Source organism: Scardinius erythrophthalmus, assembly GCF_964197995.2.
Source record: "Scardinius erythrophthalmus genome assembly, chromosome: 24".
Classification (NCBI taxonomy): Eukaryota; Metazoa; Chordata; class Actinopteri; order Cypriniformes; family Leuciscidae; genus Scardinius; species Scardinius erythrophthalmus.
The window spans coordinates 389,212-415,194 of NC_138244.1; the positions used below are offsets into that span (position 1 = coordinate 389,212).

Here is a 25,983-nt window from a genome sequence, read left to right on the forward strand (position 1 = left end):
CTGTCCCAATACCTCCCCTTACCCCAGATTTCTGCCCTAACCCTTGTGTTTGCGCGTTCTCGTGTAGGGGTAGGGTGTCCCAATACTCTAAAGAGCAAGTGCTATTCTCCCCTTAAAATCAACCCTCAAAACAGTGCGGTCCGATGCAGGCTTAAAACGAAGTGGAAGATGAAATTACCCAGAATACCTTGTGGACTCAGCAAGCCGGTAAATTTTTTTAAACAAGATGGCGGACACCGCTGGTAAGGAACAATTGAATTTCAAGTATATTTTCGCAAATAAGCATGTTAAAATTTCTGAATATGCTGGAATATGTTAGTTTGATGCACATCCAATGGACTGTTAAGTTTTGAACACTAATGTTAGAAAATATTTCACGAAGCTATCTATCTGACGATGTTCATGATATCTGCCGAGTGCTTCGAGAGAGTCTGCCCATCAAATATACATCTAATCTGGGTAGTTCATCTAATTTTATTTTTGATTTTGGCTTCCAAGGATTATAAAGAGAAGATGTGAGGTAAAACTATTAAAAAAATAGCCGTGTTCGTCAAGTGCTTCATCTTTTTCTTTACAGCGCGCTGTCACTTCTCCCTAACGTTAAACCCAAACAGCACTGAGCACAATCAGTGATTGCTGTAAAATGCAGTGTCTGCTGATTATAAATTGCGGGAGGTTTTTGATACGAGAGCTATTCTAAGCACAATGATCCGCGCAGGAGACGTTGACCCTGTTCCCATGGCGGCGCGCGTTCGGAAACGGACTGCAACTAGACAAGCAAGCTATACTTTGGGTTTCATGTGCACGTCTAAACGATCAAATACAGTTAAAAATGCGTCTTCTATATTCCACGTCTTCTCTGTTGATTCATCAGTTGTAGATAAACGAACACAGCCCACACAACAGGCAACACAACAGCTTGAACTGATCATACCACTGATCATCTCATCATCATGTTGAACTTCTCCACAAGTGTCCACCTTTCCTGAGGTGTTTATAAGACAGCGGTGACATGTTCTGGTCAATAGTGTTCAGTGCTCGTCTGTGCTCAACCACAGAACAGCTTCAGGCTCTGCTGGATCTTCATCAGTGCGTTAGAACTGGTCTCTGTTGGCGCGAGTGGAACCAAATGTCGGCTGGCGTGTGTAAACGTGCAGATTAAGGGCCGGTAATATTATAATAAGATCCTCTTCATACGTCAGAAGGAGAGCGAAATCTGATCGGCTTATTTTATGACATGCTTGCAGAAAAACTCAGATTTTCATGATATGTCCCCTTTAAGAATATTTGTACTGAAAAACAAGACAGAGACACTGAGGAAGAGCCTCATTTTGTGCGGGTATAGTCATGCTGATCAGTGGATAAAGACTCATGAGCACAGACAGACTCATGCAGACGCTCATCAACACATCTCCCAGCATGCATCACAGCAGGCACGTATCCCACAAGGCCTTGAGGCTGAGAGGAAGCCTCACCTGGGAGCGTGACCAACAGCTCCTCGGAGCGCCGGAGCGAGCGCTCGTCCTCCCGACCTCCGGCCACCACCCGCACCTTGTAGGACAAACCCTCCTTCAAACCCTTAAGCACGTGGAACTGAGAGCCGTTGACCTTTTCTGTGTGCCAGTCTTCGTCACCTGAGGGTTTCCAGCACACGTTCAGATCTCCACACCTCCTGACCTCCTATACTGTTAATCTACTGAACAACTCAACCGTTACGAGCCTTCACTGCAAGACATGAGGCTCCTCCTCAGTGCTTCTGTCTCGTTATCTAAACACTCATTCACTGGAGAAGAGCAATGGCTGAAGATCAAACTCATTAAACGAGACTTAATATCTTCAGTCCTTGTGCTTCTCCAGGGAATGTCTCCTGGTGTAGGACTGTTTAGGAGCAGGATCATGTTTTGCAGTGGACAACTCTGTTAGTGACTACATGAGCTCTACTCTATATGTTCAAGTGTTTGATCATCATAAAGCACGACACACGCATGCAGGAGTCTTACTGTTGTCTATAATATATTCAACATAAAGGTGTTTCTCGGGACCCCAGTATTCCCAACTGATCAGCGCTCCGTCCTCGCTCACGGATGAGCTGACGTTCCCGAACGCAGGAGCGATGGCTGGCACTGAGAGAGAGAGACACAAGCGTCAGCTCTGGCTGCGGATCCGTGAGGAGAAACTGAACGACTGACGCGAGAGCCGCTGTTTACTGAGTGAGTAGAGTGAGGGCGGGAAATGACATGTGACGTTAGCGTGTTAGGGGCGGGGCTACTGATGATGTCACTACAGCGGCTGTACCCGCGTGCTGAAGGGGGGGGGGGTGCCCGAGCTCCTGGAAAACACACACACTCTCTCTCAAACATATACACACACTCACACAGCATCACGTGACTCCAGCAGATCAGAGGTCACATCAGCGTGTGTCAGGAGGAAAGAGAAGGAGGACATTTAGAAAGAGGAAAGATTAAAAGATCAGAAGGAAAACACACACAGGATTCTGACATTCCTCCCCCGAAGAGAAGTGTGTACATATAAAGGTTAAATGCATCAATCTTTGAGAGCCAATTTAGTTTGAGCCAAGAGTTAAAACCCATTTTCAGTGATGAAACTGATTAGAGTAAAATGTATTTTATTGACTTGAACCTGGACTTTAAAGTGGACTCAAACCTCTTTCAGTTGTGATATAGTCTCAGTCCACATTACATTCACACTAGTGTTTTAGGAAGCCAAACCATTAATAATAATAATAATAACTTCAGTATTTTTGAGGCATAATTAGACTTAAGTACCTGTACTGTAACTAAAGCACACTTTCTCTGTAGTGAATTAAACAGAAAACTCATAGAACGGACAGTGAGACACTAGTGTGCCCTGTCTAGTGGACGTACCTCTGTGGAAGATGGGGAGACGCTAGTGAGCCCTGTCTAGTGGACGTACCTCTGTGGAGGATGGTGAGACGCTAGTGAGCCCTGTCTAGTGGACGTACCTCTGTGGAGGATGGGGAGACGCTAGTGAGCCCTGTCTAGTGGACGTACCTCTGTGGAAGATGGGGAGACGCTAGTGAGCTCTGTCTAGTGGACGTACCTCTGTGGAGGATGGTGAGACGCTAGTGCGCCCTGTCTAGTGGACGTACCTCTGTGGAGGATGGGGAGACGCTAGTGAGCCCTGTCTAGTGGACGTACCTCTGTGGAGGATGGTGAGACGCTAGTGCGCCCTGTCTAGTGGACGTACCTCTGTGGAGGATGGGCAGACGCTAGTGAGCCCTGTCTAGTGGACGTACCTCTGTGGAGGATGGTGAGACGCTAGTGCGCCCTGTCTAGTGGACGTACCTCTGTGGAGGATGGTGAGACGCTAGTGCGCCCTGTCTAGTGGACGTACCTCTGTGGAGGATGGGGAGACGCTAGTGCGCCCTGTCTAGTGGACGTACCTCTGTGGAGGATGGGGAGACGCTAGTGAGCTCTGTCTAGTGGACGTACCTCTGTGGAGGATGGTGAGACGCTAGTGCGCCCTGTCTAGTGGACGTACCTCTGTGGAGGATGGGGAGACGCTAGTGAGCCCTGTCTAGTGGACGTACCTCTGTGGAGGATGGTGAGACGCTAGTGCGCCCTGTCTAGTGGACGTACCTCTGTGGAGGATGGGCAGACGCTAGTGAGCCCTGTCTAGTGGACGTACCTCTGTGTAGGATGGTGAGACGCTAGTGCGCCCTGTCTAGTGGACGTACCTCTGTGGAGGATGGTGAGACGCTAGTGCGCCCTGTCTAGTGGACGTACCTCTGTGGAGGATGGGGAGACGCTAGTGAGCTCTGGTCTAGTGGACGTACCTCTGTGGAGGATGGGGAGACGCTAGTGAGCTCTATCTAGTGGACGTACCTCTGTGGAGGATGGTGACGGCCTCCTCGGTGAGCGCAGGACCGGATCCCTGCTGCGTTTTGGCACTGAAATAGAACTTGTAGCGCGTGCTGTGATGGAGGTTGTGCAGCGTTACACTGCTTTGATTGGACGGCAGATCCATCTCATCCAGCAGACCCACGTCATGGCTGCTGTTGACTGGAGGCGGAGCGAGAGCGGAAAGGGGCGGGGTCATGTTATTTCAGCCAATCAAAAGCTGCTGTAGATTTAGATCTTAGGTGAGGAGATGTTCTCTCACCCGTCTGATATCTGAGGGTGTATCCGGTCAGACGGCCGTTCCTCTCGTGAGGTGGAGCCCACTCCAGCGTCAGAGAGTCCAGATCCGAAGCCGACACGCGGAAGAACGACGGCACGCCGGGAACTGGAACCATACAGACCACAAAATCTGTGCCTTCAAGTCAAGTCAGCTTTATTTCTACAGCGCTTTATACAGTACAGATCATTTCAGAGCAGTTTCACAGTGATAAACAGGAAAACAGAATCAATGATGCAAACTTCATCAAATATGAGACACATTTAGAGTCAGTGGTGAAGCAGCTCTACAGAAGATCAGAGAGTCATTATTCAGATCAGTTCAGTGGAGATTCAGTTCAGTTCACTAACTGTGTAAAGTTCATCATTAATGAAACGAGTTCAATTTCAGCTGTAAAGCTGCTCTGCAGGAAAACATTCAGAATTGCGAGATAAAAAGTTGCAATTGCGAAAAAAGTCAGAATTGCATGAAATAAATTCATGATTGAGAGGAAAAGCCAGAACTATGAGATAAAAAACTGCAATTGCGAGAAAGGGGAATGCGAAAAAGTCAGAATTGCCAGATAAAAACTTAGTTGCAAGAAAAAGTCAAAACTGAGAGATAAAATTTGCAATTGCGAGAAAAAAGTCAGAATTGCGAGATAAAAACGTACAATTACAAGAAAAGTCAAAACTGAGGGATAAAAGGTCGCAATTGTGAAGAAAGTCAGAGTTATGAGAAGTAAAGTCATGGTATGAGTGAATAAAGCGGGTTGAGCGAGTGTTCAGATGCTCTCACCGCCCTCCGGCGTCTCGAAGCGTTGCGGGGCGCTAGCGGGTCCCTCGCCGCGGCTGTTGAACGCCCTCACATGCAGACTGTAGACGCTGAACGGGTGCAGGTCCGGGAGCTTCCCTCGGGTTCTGTTGGGCCCGAAGCTCTCGCTCCGCTGCTCGCCGTGGTGAGAGTTGTGTCGGTGTAAACTCCGCTCGCGCTGGTAATGGACCTGCACACAGACAACAGAGTTTCCACACACTCGTATATCCCAGCATGCACTAGTCTAAGATCACACACTCAAACATTTCCCATCTTGAAACATTTCCAATCTTGATTTCATAAGCATAATTTATTTGAAAACAGGAACATGTATTCAGACATCTTCAACATTTCTCACATTATCACAGTTTACTCAGCAGAACTCAGTTGAACTCAGTTGATATTTGACTGGTTTTGTCCGTCCTTCTGTTAGACTGTCTCACACATGAATTATGTTGAATATCTGTCAGCTGTTAAATTTAACTACACAATTAGATAATACCAGTTTAGCTCAACCAATCACCAAGCAATGCTTGATTATCACATGACTCCGTACCTTATAGCCCTGCAGGCGCCCGCGCACGGACCGCGGAGGAACGTGCTCCCAATGCACCTCCGCCAGCGTGCTGTTCACCACCACCACCTGCACCAGACCCGGGGCCGCCGAGGGAACTGCACACAGCATTCTGGGAGTTAGCAGCGCTACGCTAATCGCGCAGTAATGCTAAAGGCGCGAGACTCACAGTCCTCTCCAGAGTGCCCGATCACAACGGCGGGTTTGGGGCCGGGCCCGTAGGCGTTCTGCGCCTGCACCATCAGCTCGTACGGCACAAACGTGGGCGTGCCCGACACCACGAACCTGGAGACGTTAGCCACGGTGACGGAGGACCAGTCCTTCTCCACGCCCTGCTGACGCCACTGCACCGTATACTGCAGGCCGGGGCCGTTCGCCTGGAGCCCCGTCAGCGGCTGCGCAGCACACACACACACACACACACACACACACACACACACACACACAGGGTGTGTTCACTAGCTGTACAACACACAATCTCATGGCTTTTGGCAAGGTTCGTATGAATAAATCAGAAAATCTGTATTCTCTTTACTGCACAAACTAAATCGCATATTGTTATTATTATTAAATTGTTAATGTTTTATGACTTCAATTGATTAGAATAGAATAGAATAGAATGAGGCATTTATATAGCGCTTTCATATGTACTACTGTACACCCAAAGCGCTTTACAATCATATCAGGGGTCTCTCCTCAACCACCACCAGTGTGCAGCATCCACTTGGATGATGCGACGGCAGCCACAGTACAACGGCGCCAGTGCGCTCACCACACACCAGCTATAGGTGGAGAGAGGAGAGAGAGTGATAGAGCCAATTCAATGTAAGGGGATTATTAGGAGGCCATGATTGGTAAGGGCCAATGTGTGGAATGTGGCCAGGACACCGGGGTTACACCCCTACTCTTTACGAGAAATGCCATGGGATTTTTAATGACCGCAGATAGTCAGGACCTCGGTTTTTTACGTCTCATCCGAAGGACGGATTAGATCTGCTTTTTGATCATTGAAATTTGGGCAAAAAATTTAAATGTACTTTTTGTTAAATTTGTAATAGTTGTTCAATTGTATTCGTTTCTAATTATTTAAATAAATAAGACTTTATTTCTAAAATTTCTAAGCATTAGGTAAAAAGGAATCTTGATTTTTTTTTTTTTTTTAAAGCTGTGGTTTGATTTGCGGCTCTAGTGGACATCAGCAGTTACAGTAACAGCTGAGTTTTATATAAATAATGTGTGTGTGACTAGAAACATCACACTGTATAAACATGATCATTGTGCGTTTATTAGAGATCAGCGTCTCACCTTCCACGTGATGACAAGATTATTGTGTTCCGTGCCGTGACCTTTGACCTCACTGGGGTTCTCATCTGGAGCTGCAGAGAGACGGCGTTAGAGGTGCTGAATCATGTGAACACGTGTGTGTGTGTGTGTGTGTGTGTGTGTGTGTGTGTGAGTGTGAGTGTGTGTGTGTGTGTGTGTGTGTGTGTGTACCTGCGGGGTTGGTCCTGTACTGGCGCGAGGGCGCGCTGGGTCGGCTGTAGCCGCTGTGTGTGTGTGAGTGTGTGTGTGTGTGTGTGTGTGTGTGTGTGTGTGTGTGTACCTGCGGGGTTGGTCCTGTACTGGCACGAGGGCGCGCTGGGTCGGCTGTAGCCGCTGTGTGTGTGTGAGTGTGTGTGTGTGTGTGTGTGTACCTGCGGGGTTGGTCCTGTACTGGCACGAGGGCGCGCTGGGTCGGCTGTAGCCGCTGTGTGTGTGTGAGTGTGTGTGTGTGTGTGTGTGTGTGTGTGTGTACCTGCGGGGTTGGTCCTGTACTGGCACGAGGGCGCGCTGGGTCGGCTGTAGCCGCTGTGTGTGTGTGAGTGTGTGTGTGTGTGTGTGTGTGTGTGTGTGTGTGTGTGTGTGTGTGTGTGTACCTGCGGGGTTGGTCCTGTACTGGCACAAGGGCGCGCTGGGTCGGCTGTAGCCGCTGTGTGTGTGTGAGTGTGTGTGTGTGTGTGTGTGTGTGTGTGTGTACCTGCGGGGTTGGTCCTGTACTGGCGCGAGGGCGCGCTGGGTCGGCTGTAACCCACGGCGTTGAGCGCCAGCACCCTGAAGATGTAGTGCGCGTACGGGGAGAGCTTGAGGTGAGCCGTGGTCTTCGTCCCGGGAACCTCCGTGAGATTGAGCCACACACCACTCTGATGAAGCCCGTCCTCATACTGGATCAGGAACTCTGACACACACACACAGAGAGAGAGAGAGAGATCCATCACACACAGATCACAGGTTCGGATCATTTACGATTTTTGAGCCACGGATCGGATCATTGTTTGGATCAGCAAAAAAATAATAATACAAAATATATATATATATATATATGGGGTTTAGAAGCATTTGAAGTCCAACAGTGTTCAGGTCCAGAAATTAATAATTAAGCCTGATGTAAAATAACACTATTTGTTCACTGTAGAATTTAAATATAGTTTAATCTTTGTTAACGCTGTATTTAGTTGCTTTTTTAAAACATGAATGACAGATGACAGCAGGAATATTAGGCTACTGACGCACATCCGGTTTCTTCCTCAACTGTTCACGACAGAACCGACAGAACACTGGAGACGGTGTTTAGACGCACAGATAACAGAGTCCCGTTGCTCGTCTCCAGGTGTGTGTGTGTGTGTGTGTGTGTCGTACTCTTGATGGCGCTGTTGTGCTCGTCTCCAGGTGTGTGTGTGTGTGTGTGTGTGTGTGTGTGTGTGTGTGTGTGTGTCGTACTCTTGATGGCGCTGTTGTGCTCGTCTCCAGGTGTGTGTGTGTGTGTGTCGTACTCTTGATGGCGCTGTTGTGCTCGTCTCCAGGTGTGTGTGTGTGTGTGTCGTACTCTTGATGGCGCTGTTGTGCTCGTCTCCAGGTGTGTGTGTGTGTGTGTGTGTGTCGTACTCTTGATGGCGCTGTTGTGCTCGTCTCCAGGTGTGTGTGTGTGTGTGTGTGTCGTACTCTTGATGGCGCTGTTGTGCTCGTCTCCAGGTGTGTGTGTGTGTGTGTGTGTGTGTGTGTCGTACTCTTGATGGCGCTGTTGTGCTCGTCTCCAGGTGTGTGTGTGTGTGTGTGTGTGTCGTACTCTTGATTGCGCTGTTGTGCTCGTCTCCAGGTGTGTGTGTGTGTGTGTGTGTGTGTGTGTCGTACTCTTGATGGCGCTGTTGTGCTCGTCTCCAGGTGTGTGTGTGTGTGTGTGTGTGTCGTACTCTTGATGGCGCTGTTGTGCTCGTCTCCAGGTGTGTGTGTGTGTGTGTGTGTGTCGTACTCTTGATGGCGCTGTTGTGCTCGTCTCCAGGTGTGTGTGTGTGTGTGTGTGTGTGTGTGTCGTACTCTTGATGGCGCTGTTGTGCTCGTCTCCAGGTGTGTGTGTGTGTGTGTGTGTGTGTGTGTGTCGTACTCTTGATGGCGCTGTTGTGCTCGTCTCCAGGTGTCCAGGTGAGTTGGACACTTCTCGCTCCTGGATCCGTCAGCTCCAGATCAGTGGGAGCGTCCGGCTGCCCTGAGGAGTCAAACACACACAGATCCATCAGTTCATCATAACACAAACACACACACACACACACACACACACACCATCCGACGAACACATGCTACATGAGACCAGATGATCAGATGCGAATCACATGACGACGCATGCACACCTGAACCAGAGTCACGTCAGAATGAGCGAACGCAAGATTCCTCTGGAAATAAACCATATCACAGATAAATGTGTGATCCAGCATGCTCCATTCCACACACACACGCCCTGAGGCATTATGGGATGCGGTGCGGCACGGTGTGTGTTTACCGTAGATCGGAGCAGGAGTGGGCGGAGCCTCTGAGTGGGCGGGGTCAGGGAGCGAGGAAGAAGTGTGTTAGTTTACAGTCACACACACGAACAAGACTCACATTAGCTGGTTCTCTGTCACTACAATCCCTGGCTTCTGCAGGCGAGCGTCACACGGATCAGTCCGGAGAGGGACGGGGATTATAGATAATAATATTCTGTTCCAATCCAATCTGACCTCTGACCTGTGATGCCTGAATCATAATCACACACTGTTGGCTCGTCGGCCAGAGGAGAACTGAGGCTGAGTCTGGGTTCTCCACTCACTGATGGGGTTCTGGTTCCTTCACTGTCGCCTCTGTCTTGCTCAGTTGAGGACATTTAATATCCATCAATATTATTGCTCTCCTGCACTGACACTATTATATGAGAGCTGAGCTGAGCTGAGCTGACGATAACATCACTGGTTTTCTCCAGAGTGGTTATATATATAAATATAAATTTACTAAATTAATGACTTTTTTTACAACAGATATGAACCATCACTGAGCTTACTTAAGCTGGACTGAGACGCTATTTTCTTCTAGAAACAAACTCTGTTGCATTATTGTCCTGTTATCTCTGTAAAGCTGCTCTGAAACTCTCTGTATTGTGAAAAGCGCTGTATAAATAAAAGAGAGTTGAGTATTACACGGAGAACACCGGGACACTCACCGACCACCGTGAGCCGAGCGCTGGCCGAGTCCTGGTCCAGAGAGGTGTTCGTGACACACGTGTACGTCCCTGCGTCGCTCTCTGTCACTCCTGTGATGGTCAGACTGTCCAGGTGCGCTCGAAACCTGTGATCACACACACAACTCAGACTCAAATCTCAATTTAAAGGTGACACAGTATGCCCCTTTTCACCAGATGTGATATTAATCTCCGGTGTCCCCAGAATGTGTCTGTGAAATTTCAGCTCCAAATCCCCCCAGATCATTTATTATAGCTTGTCAAATTTGCCCTTTTTGGGTGTGAGTAAAAATGCGCCGTTTTAGTGTGTGTCCCTTTAAATGCAAATGAGCTTTAGCCCCGCCTCCGCTCAGAAGAGGGCGGAGTCTTTACACGAGCTTCAGAAACTCCAGCAATAACAGAACGGGCCAATCTCCCTCATCCAGAATCCCAGAATAACCAGTAGCGAGTGCAGCCTTACGGAGAGACTCAGGAAGAGCTTCTGAATGTTAGTGGAGACATTTCTGTAGTTGTTGTGGAGTTACAATGATCATCTCATCATCATGTTGAACTTCTCCACAAGTGTCCACAGTTCCTGAGGTGTTTATAAGACAGCGGTGACATGTTCTGGTCAATAGTGTTCAGTGCTCGTCTGTGCTCAACCACAGAACAGCTTCAGGCTCTGCTGGATCTTCATCAGTGCGTTAGAACTGGTCTCTGTTGGCGCGAGTGGAACCAAATGTCGGCTGGTGTGTGTAAACGTGCAGATTAAGGGCCGGTGATATTATAATAAGATCCTCTTCATACGTCAGAAGGAGAGCGAAATCTGATTATTTTTTGTCAGTGAAAGACTCACCAGAACACAGTTACTGGGTTTCACTTTTCATGTTTTCTGGGTCGGTAGAAGCACTGGACCCGATTATAGCACTGACACACGGAGAGACTCAGATTATCATGATATGTTCCTTTTTTAAGTCTTTAAGTTGAGAAGGACGTCGAAGCGCTGGAAAGCAGCCGATCTGCAGGTGTGTTTAGCATTTCTCTGCTCATTATGGGGAAATACTACGAGATGGATTTGCAATGCATTTTGATCTTGAGTTGGTTGTCACGGATACTGGCTAACCTGTGATGTTTTCTGGAAATGTTAGGGTTAGGGTTAGGGTTAGGGTTATTTGCATACAAAATTCATATTACAAATATGAGAAATTGAATCCAATTGTGGTCAGTTTGACCGTGAAAATATCGGTTAGACCCAGAGGCTGATGTGATGCAGTGAATGATGAAGAGTCTCACACACACCTGTCGTCTTCGGGCAGCTCTCCTCCATCTCTGAGCCAGCTGGTGCTGGGAATGAGAGACGGGTCGTGCTTCACCTTACACTCGAACACAACGTCCCTGTTCCTCTGGACCACCCTGTACTCCGGAGGCCGGAGGATCCGCGTCGGCTCTGGAGGAGATGCTGACCATCAGAAACATGCTCTCTCTCACACACACACACACACACACACACACACACACACACACACACACACACACACACACACACACACACACACACACGCACACACACACACACACACACACACACACACACACACACACAGAAGCTGCTGTGTGCTTCACCGTTACCAAGGCGTTGCTCTGCGGTGCTCAGGATATTCTGGGGTGTTGCTAGGCGGTTGCTAGGCGGATGGTAAAGATCAGTAACACTAATTGCTCCTCATGCTGATCTGTGGAGTGAGAAACTGCCGGCTTGCAGTTCCCATGTTTCTCCTGGCTCTCATCGGGTCTGAATGCTTTCCTAATGCTCCTCATAGAGGCACTTAACTGGAGCCTGGAGCCTCCAGACATGATGCATGATGGGATAGCTGGAGCCATCCAGACCAATACCAACGTCTGGTCATTTCAGCATGCGCTAAAACACTCAGTATAGCCGAGTGATGCCTTCTCGAGTTTAATGGAATTACTCAATCTTCTATATGACACGGACCAATTTAGACTAGGAAAGATTTGTATGTAAAATATTATTTGGAAAAAAGGTATTTTCTGTTCCAATTCATTCGTTCATTTACTTATTTATTTCATTTCAATTTTATTTATTTAATGATTTATATATTTCTATAAATATATATATATATGTATATATTATTAATAATTTATATTTATATTAAGATTTTAAAGATATTTATTTAAATAGATTTTAATAGACTTATTTTTCCCCAGAGCCCCCCTTCAGAAGCCTGAACACTGAGTTGGGAATGATCTCTGACCTTTGACCTCCAGGTAGACGTGGTTCTCGGAGATGCCGAGGTTGTTCCTGGCGACACAGGTGTATTTCCCGCCGTTTACAGCCTGAGACACGTGGATCTCCAGCGTTCCGTTCTTGTGGAACACATAGGGATCTCCCTCCAGCATGCTGGAGCTGTCCTTAAACCTGCGCGACACACAGGACCGACAGAACGGTGGATTAATGAACACAACTACATCACACACACACACACACACACACACACACACACACACACACACCTGAAGGGGGTTTATTCTGAGATAACAACCGGCTGGATGTACATTACAGTCTAAATACTTTATCAGCTCTTTAAACGCAGAGCTTCTGCGGAGAGAGCAGTTTCAGCGGCGAGATCAAACTAGACGGACATTTAAGAGATACGGTATACAGTCATAACACTTATCACACAGCGTTTCAACACATACAGAATTATGGAGATCAGAGATATTGATTTCAGATTAAACTGTTTTAAAATCATACCTGTTTTTATCATATAATCCAACAGTGAACAAAACAATAGACACAAAATGGCCGCCGCTGCGTTTGTATGAAACGAGAGAGAGCGAGTCCAGGATACTGGATGGCGCGATTGACCAATCAGAACCAAGTATTCCACAGAGCCGCGTAATAAATATAGCTAGTTAACAGCTGAGAATGAGAGAGGACCCACAATGCACTGCAGCAGAATCCGGTCTCTAATGAAGCCCAGTTAAAATGTCAGAGTGTGAGTGTTTGATGAGGAGTGTGTGTTCAGTCTCACCATGTGACGGCCGGGACGGGCGAGCCGAAGGACAGGCACTCCAGCAGAGCGGGTCGGTTCTCGATCACCTGATACACTTTATTAGGGGCCGTCAGAACTCTGGGCGGCTCCGCTGGAACACACACAGGTCACATGATCATCACATCAGACCTCAGTGTGTGTGTGTGCGATGTTGTCGGCTCGTCAGTGTGTGTGTGTGTGTGTGTGTGTGTATGTGTGTGTTGTTGGCGATTTAAACTCTAACAGACATCAGTGTGTGTGTGTGATGTTGTTGGCTCGTCAGTATGTGTGTGTTGTTGTCGGCTCGTCAGTATGTGTGTGTGTGTGTGTGTGTCGGCTCACCCAGCACGTTGACGAAGGCGTTGGCCAGTAAGTACCCGTGTTGATTGGAGGCGTTACACTGGTAAACGGCGCTGGAGCCTGTCTGGACCTCGGAGAAGATGATGCTGTCGTCCTCCACCTTCCGGCTCGGGTCTTTAGGAGCGTCTGTCAGCAACAACAACACAACGTCAGTCAGAGGTCAGGGGTCAGAGGTCAGGGGTCAGCTGGGACGGACAGTAACTGACCCTCGATGGGCAGGCCGTTCATGAACCAGTGGATGTGGGGTTTGGGGTGTCCTCGGGCCCGGCACGTGATGACGCCCGTCTCCAGCGGAGCCAGGACCAGATTCCTGGGAGCGCTGATCCAGTACGGAGCCGCTGCCGAGAGACAACAGCGTTTAGTGCTCTTTCTACAACATTCAACATTTACACCAACATTTGATTTACTGATAAACTCCACAGCAGCCAATCAAACATCACACCCAAGCATGGATAGATGAACTTTTATGATGGATAGATGCACTTTTATCATGGATAGATGAACTTTTATGATGGATAGATGCACTTTTATCATGGATAGATGCACTTTAATCATGGATAGATGCAATTTTATCATGAATAGATGTACTTTTATGATGGACAGATGCACTTTTATGATGCATAGATGCACTTTTATGATGGATAGATGCACTTTTATGATGGATAGATGCACTTTTATGGACTTCAAAACAGAAACAGCAATTCACAGCCATTATAAAGCTTGGAAAAGCCAGGGCATTTTTTAATATAACTCCCATTGTATTCGTCTGAAAGAATAATGTTATATACACCTAGGATGACTTGAAGGTGAGTAAATCATGGGCTAATTTTTATTTTGGGGTGTACTATCCCTTTAATTTAAATGAGTAATGCCTCAGGATTGCTCCATCTGGACAGTGCTCCAAGCGTGTGTGTTTGTGCTGTTTTCACCTTTAACGGAGACTCCGAAGGTGTGGTGCACTGAGCCGAGCCGGTTCCTGGCAGTGCAGCGATACTCCCCGGCGTCCGCCTCCGACACGTCCGAGATCCGCAGAGTCTTGTTGAAGTTCATCAGTGAAGCTCTGCGACCGGGGATCTCACCGCTGAGCTTCGTCCAGGAGACCGTAGGAGTGGGACTGAGCGGGAACATCAGAACGTCACAGACTCAAACACACACACTAGAGTTACTGTAGAGCTGTGGTGAATCTGGACTCACAGGCCGTCTGCGATGCACTCCAACTCCAGAACCTCTCCTCGCAGGACCATCTGAGAGCTGTGCGAGCCACTGGGAACCAGGAACACCGGCGCTCGTTCGTCCACCGGCTTATCTGGAAGAAAACGCTCTCAGTGAGATCCTGCTTCATAACCATAACTCATGTCAACTAGGGTTGGGAATTGAAAATCGATTCCAGTTCTGGAATTGAATACTAGAGGTCAGGAATCGGATACTTGTTATAAAAGTAAAACATTTTTTTTTACCTTATTGGAATCGAAATTAGGAATCGATAAGATTCGGAGTCGATAAACAAAATCGGAATCGGAATCATTAAAATTCAAACGATACCCAACCCTAATATCAACAGACATCAGGAAGATGAAGAGAGTTCAGAAAGAGATGATGAGGAACGACAGGATCATTGTGTCTAAAGCAGAAGACATCTGAGATATGTTAGTCAATAAACAGGGCTTTAATGAAAGACGCTCCGGAATGAGGGAGTACAGCGGAGGTTAGAGGTCACTGGGTGTGGGTTAGACCAGAGTCACTAGGGGGCGCCGTCACTCACCACTAAACAAATCAGTGTCATTGAAATAATCTGCCATTGTGTCATTGAGTGAATCCACTGAAACACAACAAAACAACAAAACAAATCAAACACATGCAAAGCAACCGCAGGAATATGATGCAAGATTCTCACAGCTGCGGCCGATGGCATTTGCGACTCAAGAGCTCTTTGTTTCACTCAGAGAGCAGGCGTGCATTAAAGTGATGAATGGATGTTCGGGGGTTTTATTGACGCTCAAACCAACCCAAAACTACAATAGTGCTCATTCAGAGGCACATGACATGGGGAAGCGCCGTCCCACAGATCTGCGACTCACGGTCGATGACGTGGACGGTGATGGGCTGCTTCTGCTGGATGGTCTGCGTGTGGGGGAACCGGGCGTAGCAGATGTAGTTGTTCCTGGAGTCCTCCATCAGGACGTTGGAGAAGTACAGGTCTCCGTTCAGACCCTGAGACACTCGCCGGCTCTGCGGCAGACGCTGGAAATCTGCACACACACACACACACACACACGGTTAGAGTCGGAGAGAAAGGGAAGCTGAGCTCGTCTTTTCTTCTCTATAGTGGCGTATATCCGAGTGAAACACTTCTGGAACAAGAACAAATGTGGGTGGGGCTTGATTGTATGGGGAATTGATTGTATGGTTGTGGTTTGCTATTGGCTGATCTCATGTGAGTGACAGGTTGCCATGCCCTCGCCTTGTTTCTGTACATCGTTTATTAATTGGATGTTGGGATGTAGGAGTGGCTCTATGCAAATGAGAGTGAGCTTGCAGGGGCGGAGTTTTTTGTCCATAATGAATTGATTGGAGGGTTGGATGGTGGTGGTGGTTTGCTATTGGTGGATCTCATGTGAGTGACAGGTTGCCCCGCCCTAGCCTTGATTCTGTGCATCGTTTGTTGATTGGATGTTGGGATGTGGGCGTGGCTCTGTATGCAGATGAGCATGAGCTTGAAGGGGCGGAGTTTAATCACACTAAATGATCGGAGAAGATTCATTTGATTAAACATTATGAGCTCAAAACATAAAAAAAAAATTGCTCATAGTTAACATGTGTCCAGAAAACAGATTTAACGAGGACACTTACTGTTGTCCATCCAGAACACGATGGGTGGCGGGAGGCCGGCGGGCGGGCGGCAGTGCAGGATTAACGACTGTCCCTCCTGTGCAACGATTGGACTGAACCTCTCTTTAGACCACAGAGGAGATCCTACAGGAAGAGGAAGCAGCCGTGATCACATGACTCAACACGAGCGTGAGCGTGACGGACATGTGAAACGTGATGCAGGAAAGAGATCTAGACACTGATGAGGTCACTATGAGGTCAGTCAGCAGGATTGGGCCGCCACATGCATTACAGCCAAACATTACCATTTACCTCCGAGTATCAGATCTCTGATGACGCTGAAAATGTCTTACGACACACAAAACAACGAGAGTGAGAGGGTTAAACGAGGCTGCGTGAGAGATGAGATGAGAAAGCAGCGAGTGATCTGATTGGTGGAGCTGACGTACTGGACTGGCGGATGACGATGTGGTTGGAGAGGGCGGAGCCGAGCTGGTTGTGGGCGGTGCACTGATACACGCCCTCGTAGGCGTCGGCCTTCTCTCCTCCGCTGATGTCGATCACCAGCGTTCCTGAATGAGGCTTCATCGTGACTTTGGGATCTTTATCGATGTCGAAATGCGTCCCGTTCCTGGTCCACGAGAAGCTGTGGGCGATCAGAACAAGGCAAGGCACGTTTATTTATACAGCACATTTCATACAAAAGTGCATCTGTCCGTCATAAAAGTGCATCTGTCCGTCATAAAAGTAGGGATGGGAACCGAGAACCGGTTCTTCTTCAGAACCGGTGCCCAGTGAATCGATTCCTTGGAACCGTTAGTATGCCTGCTTAACGATTCCGCTTATCAGTTCCGCTCGTTCAAATGTGACACGACGTCACACACGTGCTGCGTTGTTTTGGTTCAGAATGTAGCAAACACTATGAGCAAACATGGCATCGAGGCAGAAGCGCTCTGACCGCGTCCTAACTACATGTGACACGACGGTGCGACACGCGATAAAAAGTATCATTTTCCATGTTAATCAAAGTTTAACCAGCCGCGACACGCAACAATTCTATTTGAAACGGATCCTATTTTACTGCGACATCGCGCTGGAACAACAATCTCAAAGTGTGGCAATGATAATATCAGGTACTATTTATGTGCTTTATTTAATGTTAAAAGCGTGTATAATGTGACTGAATATCATTTAGTGCTCCCAGCTTTGTAGATGTAAAAACAACAATGGATAAGTCACATCAGATCTTGAAATTAAACAAATGGAAACAAAAACATTCAAAATGTGAAGAAAACCTGTGTATTATTTGACAAAGATTGTTTAAGTAACTCAATAGCCTAATACAAATGAGCACTGTTAATATTCGAAAAGGCACAAGCTCTTCCTTAACTGTTTTCAGTCTGTGTTTTTAGTTTTTATGGCACATAAATGGCAGTTTTATTTATTTTTTTGTCCGGATCAATGAATGTGATAATGATCAATTTGATCAGATATTAAAGGGAGTTAATACAAACAAATTTGTACTTATTCCCTCACCCAATAAGAATCGATAAGAGAATCGATAAGGAATCGGATCGATAAGCAATATCGATAATGGAATCGGAATCGTTAAATTCTTATCAATTCCCATCCCTACATAAAAGTGCATCTGTCCGTCATAAAAGTGCATCTATCCATCATAAAAGTACATCTGTCCGTCATAAAAGTGCATCTATCCATCATAAAAGTGCATCTGTCCATCATAAAAGTGCATCTATCCATCATAAAAGTGCATCTGTCCATCATAAAAGTGCATCTGTCCGTCATAAAAGTGCATCTGTCCGTCATAAAAGTGCATCTGTCCGTCATAAAAGTGCATCTATCCATCATAAAAGTGCATCTATCCATCATAAAAGTGCATCTGTCCGTCATAAAAGTGCATCTGTCCGTCATAAAAGTGCATCTGTCCGTCATAAAAGTGCATCTATCCATCATAAAAGTGCATCTATCCATCATAAAAGTGCATCTATCCATCATAAAAGTGCATCTGTACATGATAAAAGTGCATCTATCTGTCATAAAAGTGCATCTATCCGTCATAAAAGTGCATCTGTACATGATAAAAGTGCATCTACCATCATAAAAGTGCATCTATCCATGATAAAAGTGCATCTATCCATCATAAAAGTGCATCTATCCATGATAAAAGTGCATCTGTCCATCATAAAAGTGCATCTGTACATGATAAAAGTGCATCTATCTGTCATAAAAGTGCATCTATCCGTCATAAAAGTGCATCTGTCCGTCATAAAAGTGCATCTATCCGTCATAAAAGTGCATCTATCCATCATAAAAGTGCATCTATCCATCATAAAAGTGCATCTGTCCATCATAAAAGTGCATCTATCCATCATAAAAGTGCATCTGTACATCATAAAAGTGCATCTATCCATCATAAAAGTGCATCTATCCATCATAAAAGTGCATCTGTCCATCATAAAAGTGCATCTATCCATCATAAAAGTGCATCTGTACATGATAAAAGACTGTTTCTCATCTCAGAGTGTGTATGAGTCTAGTCTCGTCTCGGAGTGTGTGTGTGTGTGTAAGTCTCGTCTCATCTCGGAGTGTGTGTGAGTCTCAGAGTGTGTATGAGTCTCGTCTTGTCTTGGAGTGTGTGTGAGTCTCAGAGTGTGTGTGAGTCTCGTCTTGTCTTGGAGTGTGTGTGAGTCTCATCTCGTCTTGGAGTGTGTGTGAGTCTCGTAGTGTGTTTGAGTCTCGTCTCATCTCGGAGTGTGTGTGAGTCTCGTCTCGTCTCGGAGTGTGTGTGAGTCTCGTCTCGTCTCGGAGTGTGTGGGAGTCTCGTCTCATCTCGGAGTGTGTGTGTGTGTCTCGGAGTGTGTGTGAGTCTCGTCTCGTCTCGGAGTGTGTGTGAGTCTCGGAGTGTGTGTGCGTCTCGTCTCGTCTCGGAGTGTGTGTGAGTCTCGTCTCGTCTCGGAGTGTGTGTGTGTGTAAGTCTTGTCTCATCTCGGAGTGTGTGTGAGTCTCGGAGTGTGTGTGAGTCTCGTCTCGTCTCGGAGTGTTTGTGAGTCTTGTCTCATCTCGGAGTGGGTCAGTGTGAGTCTCGTCTCATCTCGGAGTGTGTGTGAGTCTCGGAGTGTGTGTGAGTCTCGTCTCGTCTCGGAGTGTGTGTGTGTGTAAGTCTCGTCTCATCTCGGAGTGTGTGTGAGTCTCGTCTCGGAGTGTGTGTGAGTCTCGTCTCGTCTCGGAGTGTGTGCGAGTCTCGTCTCGTCTCGGAGTGTGTGTGAGTCTCGTATCAGAGTGTGTGTGAGTCTTGATTCGTCTCGGAGTGTGTGTGAGTCTCGTCTCAGAGTGTGTGTGAGTCTCGTCTCATCTCGGAGTGTGTCAGTGTGAGTCTCGTCTCATCTCGGAGTGTGTGTGTTTGTGTGAGTCTCGTCTCATCTCGGAGTGAGTGTGAGTCTCGTCTCGTCTCGGAGTGTGTGTGAGTCTCGTCTCATCTCGGAGTGTGTCAGTGTGAGTCTCGTCTCATCTCGGAGTGTGTGTGTTTGTGTGAGTCTCGTCTCATCTCGGAGTGAGTGTGAGTCTCGTCTCGTCTCGGAGTGTGTGTGAGTCTCGTCTCGTCTCGGAGTGTTTGTGAGTCTCGTCTCGTCTCGGAGTGTGTGTGAGTCTCGTCTCGTCTCGGAGTGTGTGAGTTTGTGTGAGTCTTGCCTCGTCATGTGATTGACAGGTTGTCCCGCCCTAGCCTTGATTCTGTGCATCGAGTGTGTGTGAGTCTCGTGAGTCTCGTCTCGGAGTGTGTGTGAGTCTCATCTCGGAGTGTGTGTGGAGTCTCAGAGTGTGTGTGAGTCTCGTCTCATCTCGGAGTGAGTGTGAGTCTCGTCTCGTCTCGGAGTGTGTGTGAGTCTCGTCTCGTCTCGGAGTGTGTGTGAGTCTCGTCTCGTCTCGGAGTGTGTGTGAGTCTCGTCTCGTCTCGGAGTGTGTGTGAGTCTCGTCTCGTCTCGGAGTGAGTGTGAGTCTCGTCTTGTCTCGGAGTGTGTGTGAGTCTCGTCTCGTCTCGGAGTGTGTGTGAGTCTCGTCTCGTCTCGGAGTGTGTGTGAGTCTCGTCTCGTCTCGGAGTGTGTGTGAGTCTCGTCTCGTCTCGGAGTGTGTGTGTTTGTGTGAGTCTTGCCTCGTCATGTGATTGACAGGTTGTCCCGCCCTAGCCTTGATTCTGTGCATCGAGTGTGTGTGAGTCTCGTGAGTCTCGTCTCGGAGTGTGTGTGAGTCTCATCTCGGAGTGTGTGTGAGTCTCGTCTCATCTCGGAGTGAGTGTGAGTCTCGTCTCGTCTCGGAGTGTGTGTGAGTCTCATCTCGGAGTGTGTGTGAGTCTCAGAGTGTGTGTGAGTCTCATCTCTGAGTGTGTGTGAGTCTCATCTCGGAGTGAGTGTGAGTCTCGTCTCGTCTCGGAGTGTGTGTGAGTCTCGTCTCGTCTCGGAGTGTGTGTGAGTCTCGTCTCGTCTCGGAGTGTGTGTGAGTCTCGTCTCGTCTCGGAGTGTGTGTGAGTCTCGTCTCGTCTCGGAGTGTGTGAGTTTGTGTGAGTCTTGCCTCATCATGTGATTGACAGGTTGTCCCGCCCTAGCCTTGATTCTGTGCATCGAGTGTGTGTGAGTCTCGTGAGTCTCGTCTCGAAGTGTGTGTGAGTCTCATCTCGGAGTGTGTGTGAGTCTCAGAGTGTGTGTGAGTCTCGTCTCATCTCGGAGTGAGTGTGAGTCTCGTCTCGTCTCGGAGTGTGTGTGAGTCTCGTCTCGGAGTGTGTGTGAGTCTCGTCTCGTCTCGGAGTGTGTCAGTGTGAGTCTCGTCTCATCTCGGAGTGTGTGAGTTTGTGTGAGTCTTGCCTCGTCATGTGATTGACAGGTTGTCCCGCCCTAGCCTTGATTCTGTGCATCGAGTGTGTGTGAGTCTCGTGAGTCTCGTCTCGAAGTGTGTGTGAGTCTCATCTCGGAGTGTGTGTGAGTCTCAGAGTGTGTGTGAGTCTCGTCTCATCTCGGAGTGAGTGTGAGTCTCGTCTCGTCTCGGAGTGTGTGTGAGTCTCGTCTCGGAGTGTGTGTGAGTCTCGTCTCGTCTCGGAGTGTGTGTGAGTCTCAGAGTGTGTGTGAGTCTCGTCTCATCTCGGAGTGAGTGTGAGTCTCATCTCGGAGTGTGTGTGAGTCTCAGAGTGTGTGTGAGTCTCATCTCGGAGTGTGTGTGAGTCTCATCTCGGAGTGAGTGTGAGTCTCGTCTCGTCTCGGAGTGTGTGTGAGTCTCGTCTCGTCTCGGAGTGTGTGTGAGTCTCGTCTCGTCTCGGAGTGTGTGTGAGTCTCGTCTCGTCTCGGAGTGTGTGTGAGTCTCGTCTCGTCTCGGAGTGTGTGTGAGTCTCGTCTCGTCTCGGAGTGTGTGTGAGTCTCGTCTCGTCTCGGAGTGTGTGAGTTTGTGTGAGTCTTGCCTCATCATGTGATTGACAGGTTGTCCCGCCCTAGCCTTGATTCTGTGCATCGAGTGTGTGTGAGTCTCGTGAGTCTCGTCTCGAAGTGTGTGTGAGTCTCATCTCGGAGTGTGTGTGAGTCTCAGAGTGTGTGTGAGTCTCGTCTCATCTCGGAGTGAGTGTGAGTCTCGTCTCGTCTCGGAGTGTGTGTGAGTCTCGTCTCGGAGTGTGTGTGAGTCTCGTCTCGTCTCGGAGTGTGTCAGTGTGAGTCTCGTCTCATCTCGGAGTGTGTGAGTTTGTGTGAGTCTTGCCTCGTCATGTGATTGACAGGTTGTCCCGCCCTAGCCTTGATTCTGTGCATCGAGTGTGTGTGAGTCTCGTGAGTCTCGTCTCGAAGTGTGTGTGAGTCTCATCTCGGAGTGTGTGTGAGTCTCAGAGTGTGTGTGAGTCTCGTCTCATCTCGGAGTGAGTGTGAGTCTCGTCTCGTCTCGGAGTGTGTGTGAGTCTCGTCTCGGAGTGTGTGTGAGTCTCGTCTCGTCTCGGAGTGTGTGTGAGTCTCAGAGTGTGTGTGAGTCTCGTCTCATCTCGGAGTGAGTGTGAGTCTCGTCTCGTCTCGGAGTGTGTGTGAGTCTCGTCTCGTCTCGGAGTGAGTGTGAGTCTCGTCTCGTCTCGGAGTGTGTGTGAGTCTCGTCTCGTCTCGGAGTGTGTGTGAGTCTCGTCTCGTCTCGGAGTGTGTGTGAGTCTCGTCTCGTCTCGGAGTGTGTGTGAGTCTCGTCTCGTCTCGGAGTGAGTGTGAGTCTCGTCTCGTCTCGGAGTGTGTGTGAGTCTCGTCTCGTCTCGGAGTGTGTGTGAGTCTCGTCTCGTCTCGGAGTGTGTGTGAGTCTCGTCTCGTCTCGGAGTGTGTGAGTTTGTGTGAGTCTTGCCTCGTCATGTGATTGACAGGTTGTCCCGCCCTAGCCTTGATTCTGTGCATCGAGTGTGTGTGAGACTCGTGAGTCTCGTCTCGGAGTGTGTGTGAGTCTCATCTCTGAGTGTGTGTGAGTCTCAGAGTGTGTGTGAGTCTCGTCTCATCTCGGAGTGAGTGTGAGTCTCGTCTCGTCTCGGAGTGTGTGTGAGTCTCGTCTCGTCTCGGAGTGTGTGTGAGTCTCGTCTCGTCTCGGAGTGTGTGTGAGTCTCGTCTCGTCTCGGAGTGTGTGTGAGTCTCGTCTCGTCTCGGAGTGTGTGTGAGTCTCGTCTCGTCTCGGAGTGTGTGTGAGTCTCGTCTCGTCTCGGAGTGTGAGTCTCGTCTCGTCTCGGAGTGTGTGTGAGTCTCGTCTCGGAGTGAGTGTGAGTCTCGTCTCAGAGTGTGTGTGAGTCTCGTCTCGGAGTGTGTGTGAGTCTCGTCTCGGAGTGTGTGTGAGTCTCGTCTCGGAGTGTGTGTGAGTGTCTCACCTGGGGTGCGGCTTCCCTTTGGCCTCGCAGTGGATGACGATGTTCTCGCGCGGGTCCACGATATATTCCTTCGGCGACTGATGGGTGATTGTGGGCGGCTGTGGCACTGTGGGTCACATGACATGAGTTAGCTTAGATACAGAGAACACACACACACACACAGCAGGATCTCTCGACATGCAAAACAATACGAAACATAAATCTACTGCATCACATGCACTGAAACGCTTCTTTCATTGATGTAAATCAGTGCTGTGTATTAATGAGAACTTAATCTGCATGAGTCCACTGAAGCAGCAGTAATGCAGGAGCATGCGAACACTGCAGCAATCACACCAGATCAACCCAGATTAAACCAGATCATCAGCAAACACACCAGATCATCAGCAAACACACCACAGTACAGGAAAAGCTCAATGCACAGCAAACCGGCTGAGGAGAAACTTACATCCTTCCAGGAGTTTAGCTAGAGAATCAGACAGACGTGAGAGAGCGTCAGAACATGAGGACCGGCAGATCTCAGATCAGATTCATCACATCGGCCCAGAGCTTTCTCTGATTGGCTGATGAGGGACTTTTATTTTGACAGCGCACCATTAGTTTACTGTATTAGTTTAACAGCTCTGTCTCATAAAGGATTAGACACAACTGTTACACAAAGAAAGTACATGTTTCAGTGTTTCTCCTCTAACTAAAACAGACCCAACGAGTCACTGTCTGCCAGCTATAGGTATGTAGATTCAAAAGATAATTAATATGCAGTAATATTGTGTAATATTATCTCTCTGACTGCACTGAAACTACTGGACGAGAACAAAACTTGAACAGGTTTAATATCTTCAGTGATCTTCCAGTAAATGTGTCTTGATGTAAGAATGTTGAGATGTTTGTGCTGGCAAACGAGAAACACTAAGGAAGAGTGTTAATACAGTTATCATCACGTGTGTCTGCAGTGAAGCTGCGTGTGATTGGACAGTCAGAATGAGAGATAGTTAGAACTGAAGAACTCGTTCTGTCCCATCAGCATTAAACACACTCACACACACACACACTCACACACTCACACTCTCTTACACTGAAGCTCTGTGAAGAATCAATGGTTGTGAATGAGGAATTGTGGGATACGTACGGTCCAGAGGAACCTCCAGCGCCGTGATCATGTGACCCAGCAGCAGCAGCAGCAGAGCCAATCGGCCGTCGTTCGGCCTGTCCATCATGCCGTGTGACCAATGAGGCGCCTCGGGGGGAGTTTAGCCCCGCCCTCAAGCCGTTAGTCCCGCCCTCGAGCCAATCAGGAAACACTGACAGACAGAGAGAGAGAGTTACTGGCTGATCATCATACACACACACAGCTCTGACTCATACCCTGGGAATCAGGATTTATAGACACACACACACACACACACACACACACACACACACACACACACACACACACACACACACACACACACACACACACACACACACACACACACACACACACACACACACACACACACACACACACACACACACACACACACACACACAGGCAGCAGAGAACCCCTGGTTGCCATGGTTACTGAGATCTGCACCACAGACACTGTTCTCTTCACACTCTCATGGATGTTGGGATGCACACCTGTCAATCAACTCTCCACTCGAGACGTATGATGTCATCAGGTGTTCAAGACCATGTGACGTTTGATCGGTCTAATGATATGCTTGATTCGCTGGATCATGTGACTCACTGTGCTGTTCATCCTCCTGTCCTCAGAGTGAATCACTCCAGTGATGCTCAGACTGAACAAACTCAACGAATCAACTGTTTGAACACAGGTGTGATTGACAATCATGCCCAAAAATGCAAACAAATAAGATTGAATGAAGTGTTTGACCGCGTCTGTGATGCCAGTGAGAACAAACACTGATTATGATTATGCCTCAAAACGCTGGAAATGTGGAATTCAACAGAATCAAATGATTAATGAGGCACACCTGTGATGAACAACTATGAGCGTGTGTGAATCATGTTTGATGTCACATAAAGCAGACCAGCTTTTCAAGGCCTGTGTGTGTGTGTGTGTGTGTGTGTGTGTGAGGACGGACAGCGGGCTGAAATTAGTCAAGTCAAGTCAAGTATATTTGTATAGCGCTTTTCACAATACAGATTGTATCAAAGCAGCTTCACAGTATTAAATTAAAATAATACAACAAGGTTTGTTTCTAGTGGAATTTATTGATTGATAAAATAAAATTAAATATCCCCAAAATATCCCCAACTGAGCAAGCCAAAGGCAACAGTGGCAAGGAACCGAAAAACTCCATCAAGTGACCTAATGGAGAAAAAAAAACCTTGGGAGAACCCGGGCTCAGTCGGGGGCCAGTTCTCCTCTGGCGTTTATGAACTAGAGGCCGGATTGTAGTTTGAACTGTAAGATTAAAAATATTATATGAATGCCTGGCTGAAGAGATGCGTCTTTAATCTAGTTTTAAACTGGGAGAGCGAGTCTGAGCAACGAACAGTATCCGGAAGGCTATTCCAGAGTTTAGGAGCTAAATGTGAAAATGCTCTCCCTCCTTTGGTGGATCTGGATATCCTAGGTATGACCAGAAGCCTCGAATTTAGTGATCTTAAAGAGCGCGATGGATTATAGGGTGATAGAAGATCCGTTAAATAGACTGGAGCTAAGCCGTTTAGGGCTTTATAAGTCAGTAGCAATACCTTGTAGTTAATACGGGACTTTATAGGTAACCAATGTAGTGATGATAAAATCGGTGTTATATGATCATATTTTCTTGATCTAGTAAGAACTCTAGCGGCGTCATTTTGGACTAACTGTAGCTTGTTTATTGAGGATGCAGG

At 47.8% G+C, this 25,983-nt stretch overlaps 1 protein-coding gene across 9 annotated transcripts in view; it reads right to left on the bottom strand.

The window, feature by feature from the left end:
* nrcamb (neuronal cell adhesion molecule b) overlaps positions 1 to 25,983 on the bottom strand; it is a 66,933-nt gene that overhangs the window by 6,630 nt on the left and 34,320 nt on the right. For 2 of the 9 annotated variants that reach the window (XM_081356406.1, XM_081356407.1), the window contains exons 4-25: positions 24,265 to 24,436; positions 23,136 to 23,241; positions 16,714 to 16,910; positions 16,286 to 16,408; positions 15,514 to 15,684; positions 15,198 to 15,254; positions 14,630 to 14,741; positions 14,365 to 14,549; positions 13,642 to 13,773; positions 13,418 to 13,561; positions 13,076 to 13,187; positions 12,296 to 12,459; positions 11,325 to 11,472; positions 10,029 to 10,153; positions 8,943 to 9,044; positions 7,542 to 7,739; positions 6,830 to 6,900; positions 5,694 to 5,919; positions 5,507 to 5,622; positions 4,936 to 5,140; positions 4,144 to 4,266; positions 3,867 to 4,043 (exon numbers count right to left, since the gene is read on the bottom strand). In XM_081356406.1, coding sequence (XP_081212532.1) covers positions 3,867 to 4,043; positions 4,144 to 4,266; positions 4,936 to 5,140; positions 5,507 to 5,622; positions 5,694 to 5,919; positions 6,830 to 6,900; positions 7,542 to 7,739; positions 8,943 to 9,044; positions 10,029 to 10,153; positions 11,325 to 11,472; positions 12,296 to 12,459; positions 13,076 to 13,187; positions 13,418 to 13,561; positions 13,642 to 13,773; positions 14,365 to 14,549; positions 14,630 to 14,741; positions 15,198 to 15,254; positions 15,514 to 15,684; positions 16,286 to 16,408; positions 16,714 to 16,910; positions 23,136 to 23,241; positions 24,265 to 24,352 — 3,082 coding nt within the window. In that variant the 5' untranslated portion in view covers positions 24,353 to 24,436. Of the gene's footprint in view, positions 1 to 1,475; positions 1,635 to 2,000; positions 2,124 to 3,866; positions 4,044 to 4,143; positions 4,267 to 4,935; positions 5,141 to 5,506; positions 5,623 to 5,693; positions 5,920 to 6,829; positions 6,901 to 7,541; positions 7,740 to 8,942; positions 9,045 to 9,335; positions 9,366 to 10,028; positions 10,154 to 11,324; positions 11,473 to 12,295; positions 12,460 to 13,075; positions 13,188 to 13,417; positions 13,562 to 13,641; positions 13,774 to 14,364; positions 14,550 to 14,629; positions 14,742 to 15,197; positions 15,255 to 15,513; positions 15,685 to 16,285; positions 16,409 to 16,713; positions 16,911 to 23,135; positions 23,242 to 23,583; positions 23,602 to 24,264; positions 24,437 to 25,983 lie in introns of all 9 variants that reach the window. The other 7 variants (XM_081356400.1, XM_081356401.1, XM_081356403.1 and 4 more) reach the window with 7 other exon arrangements.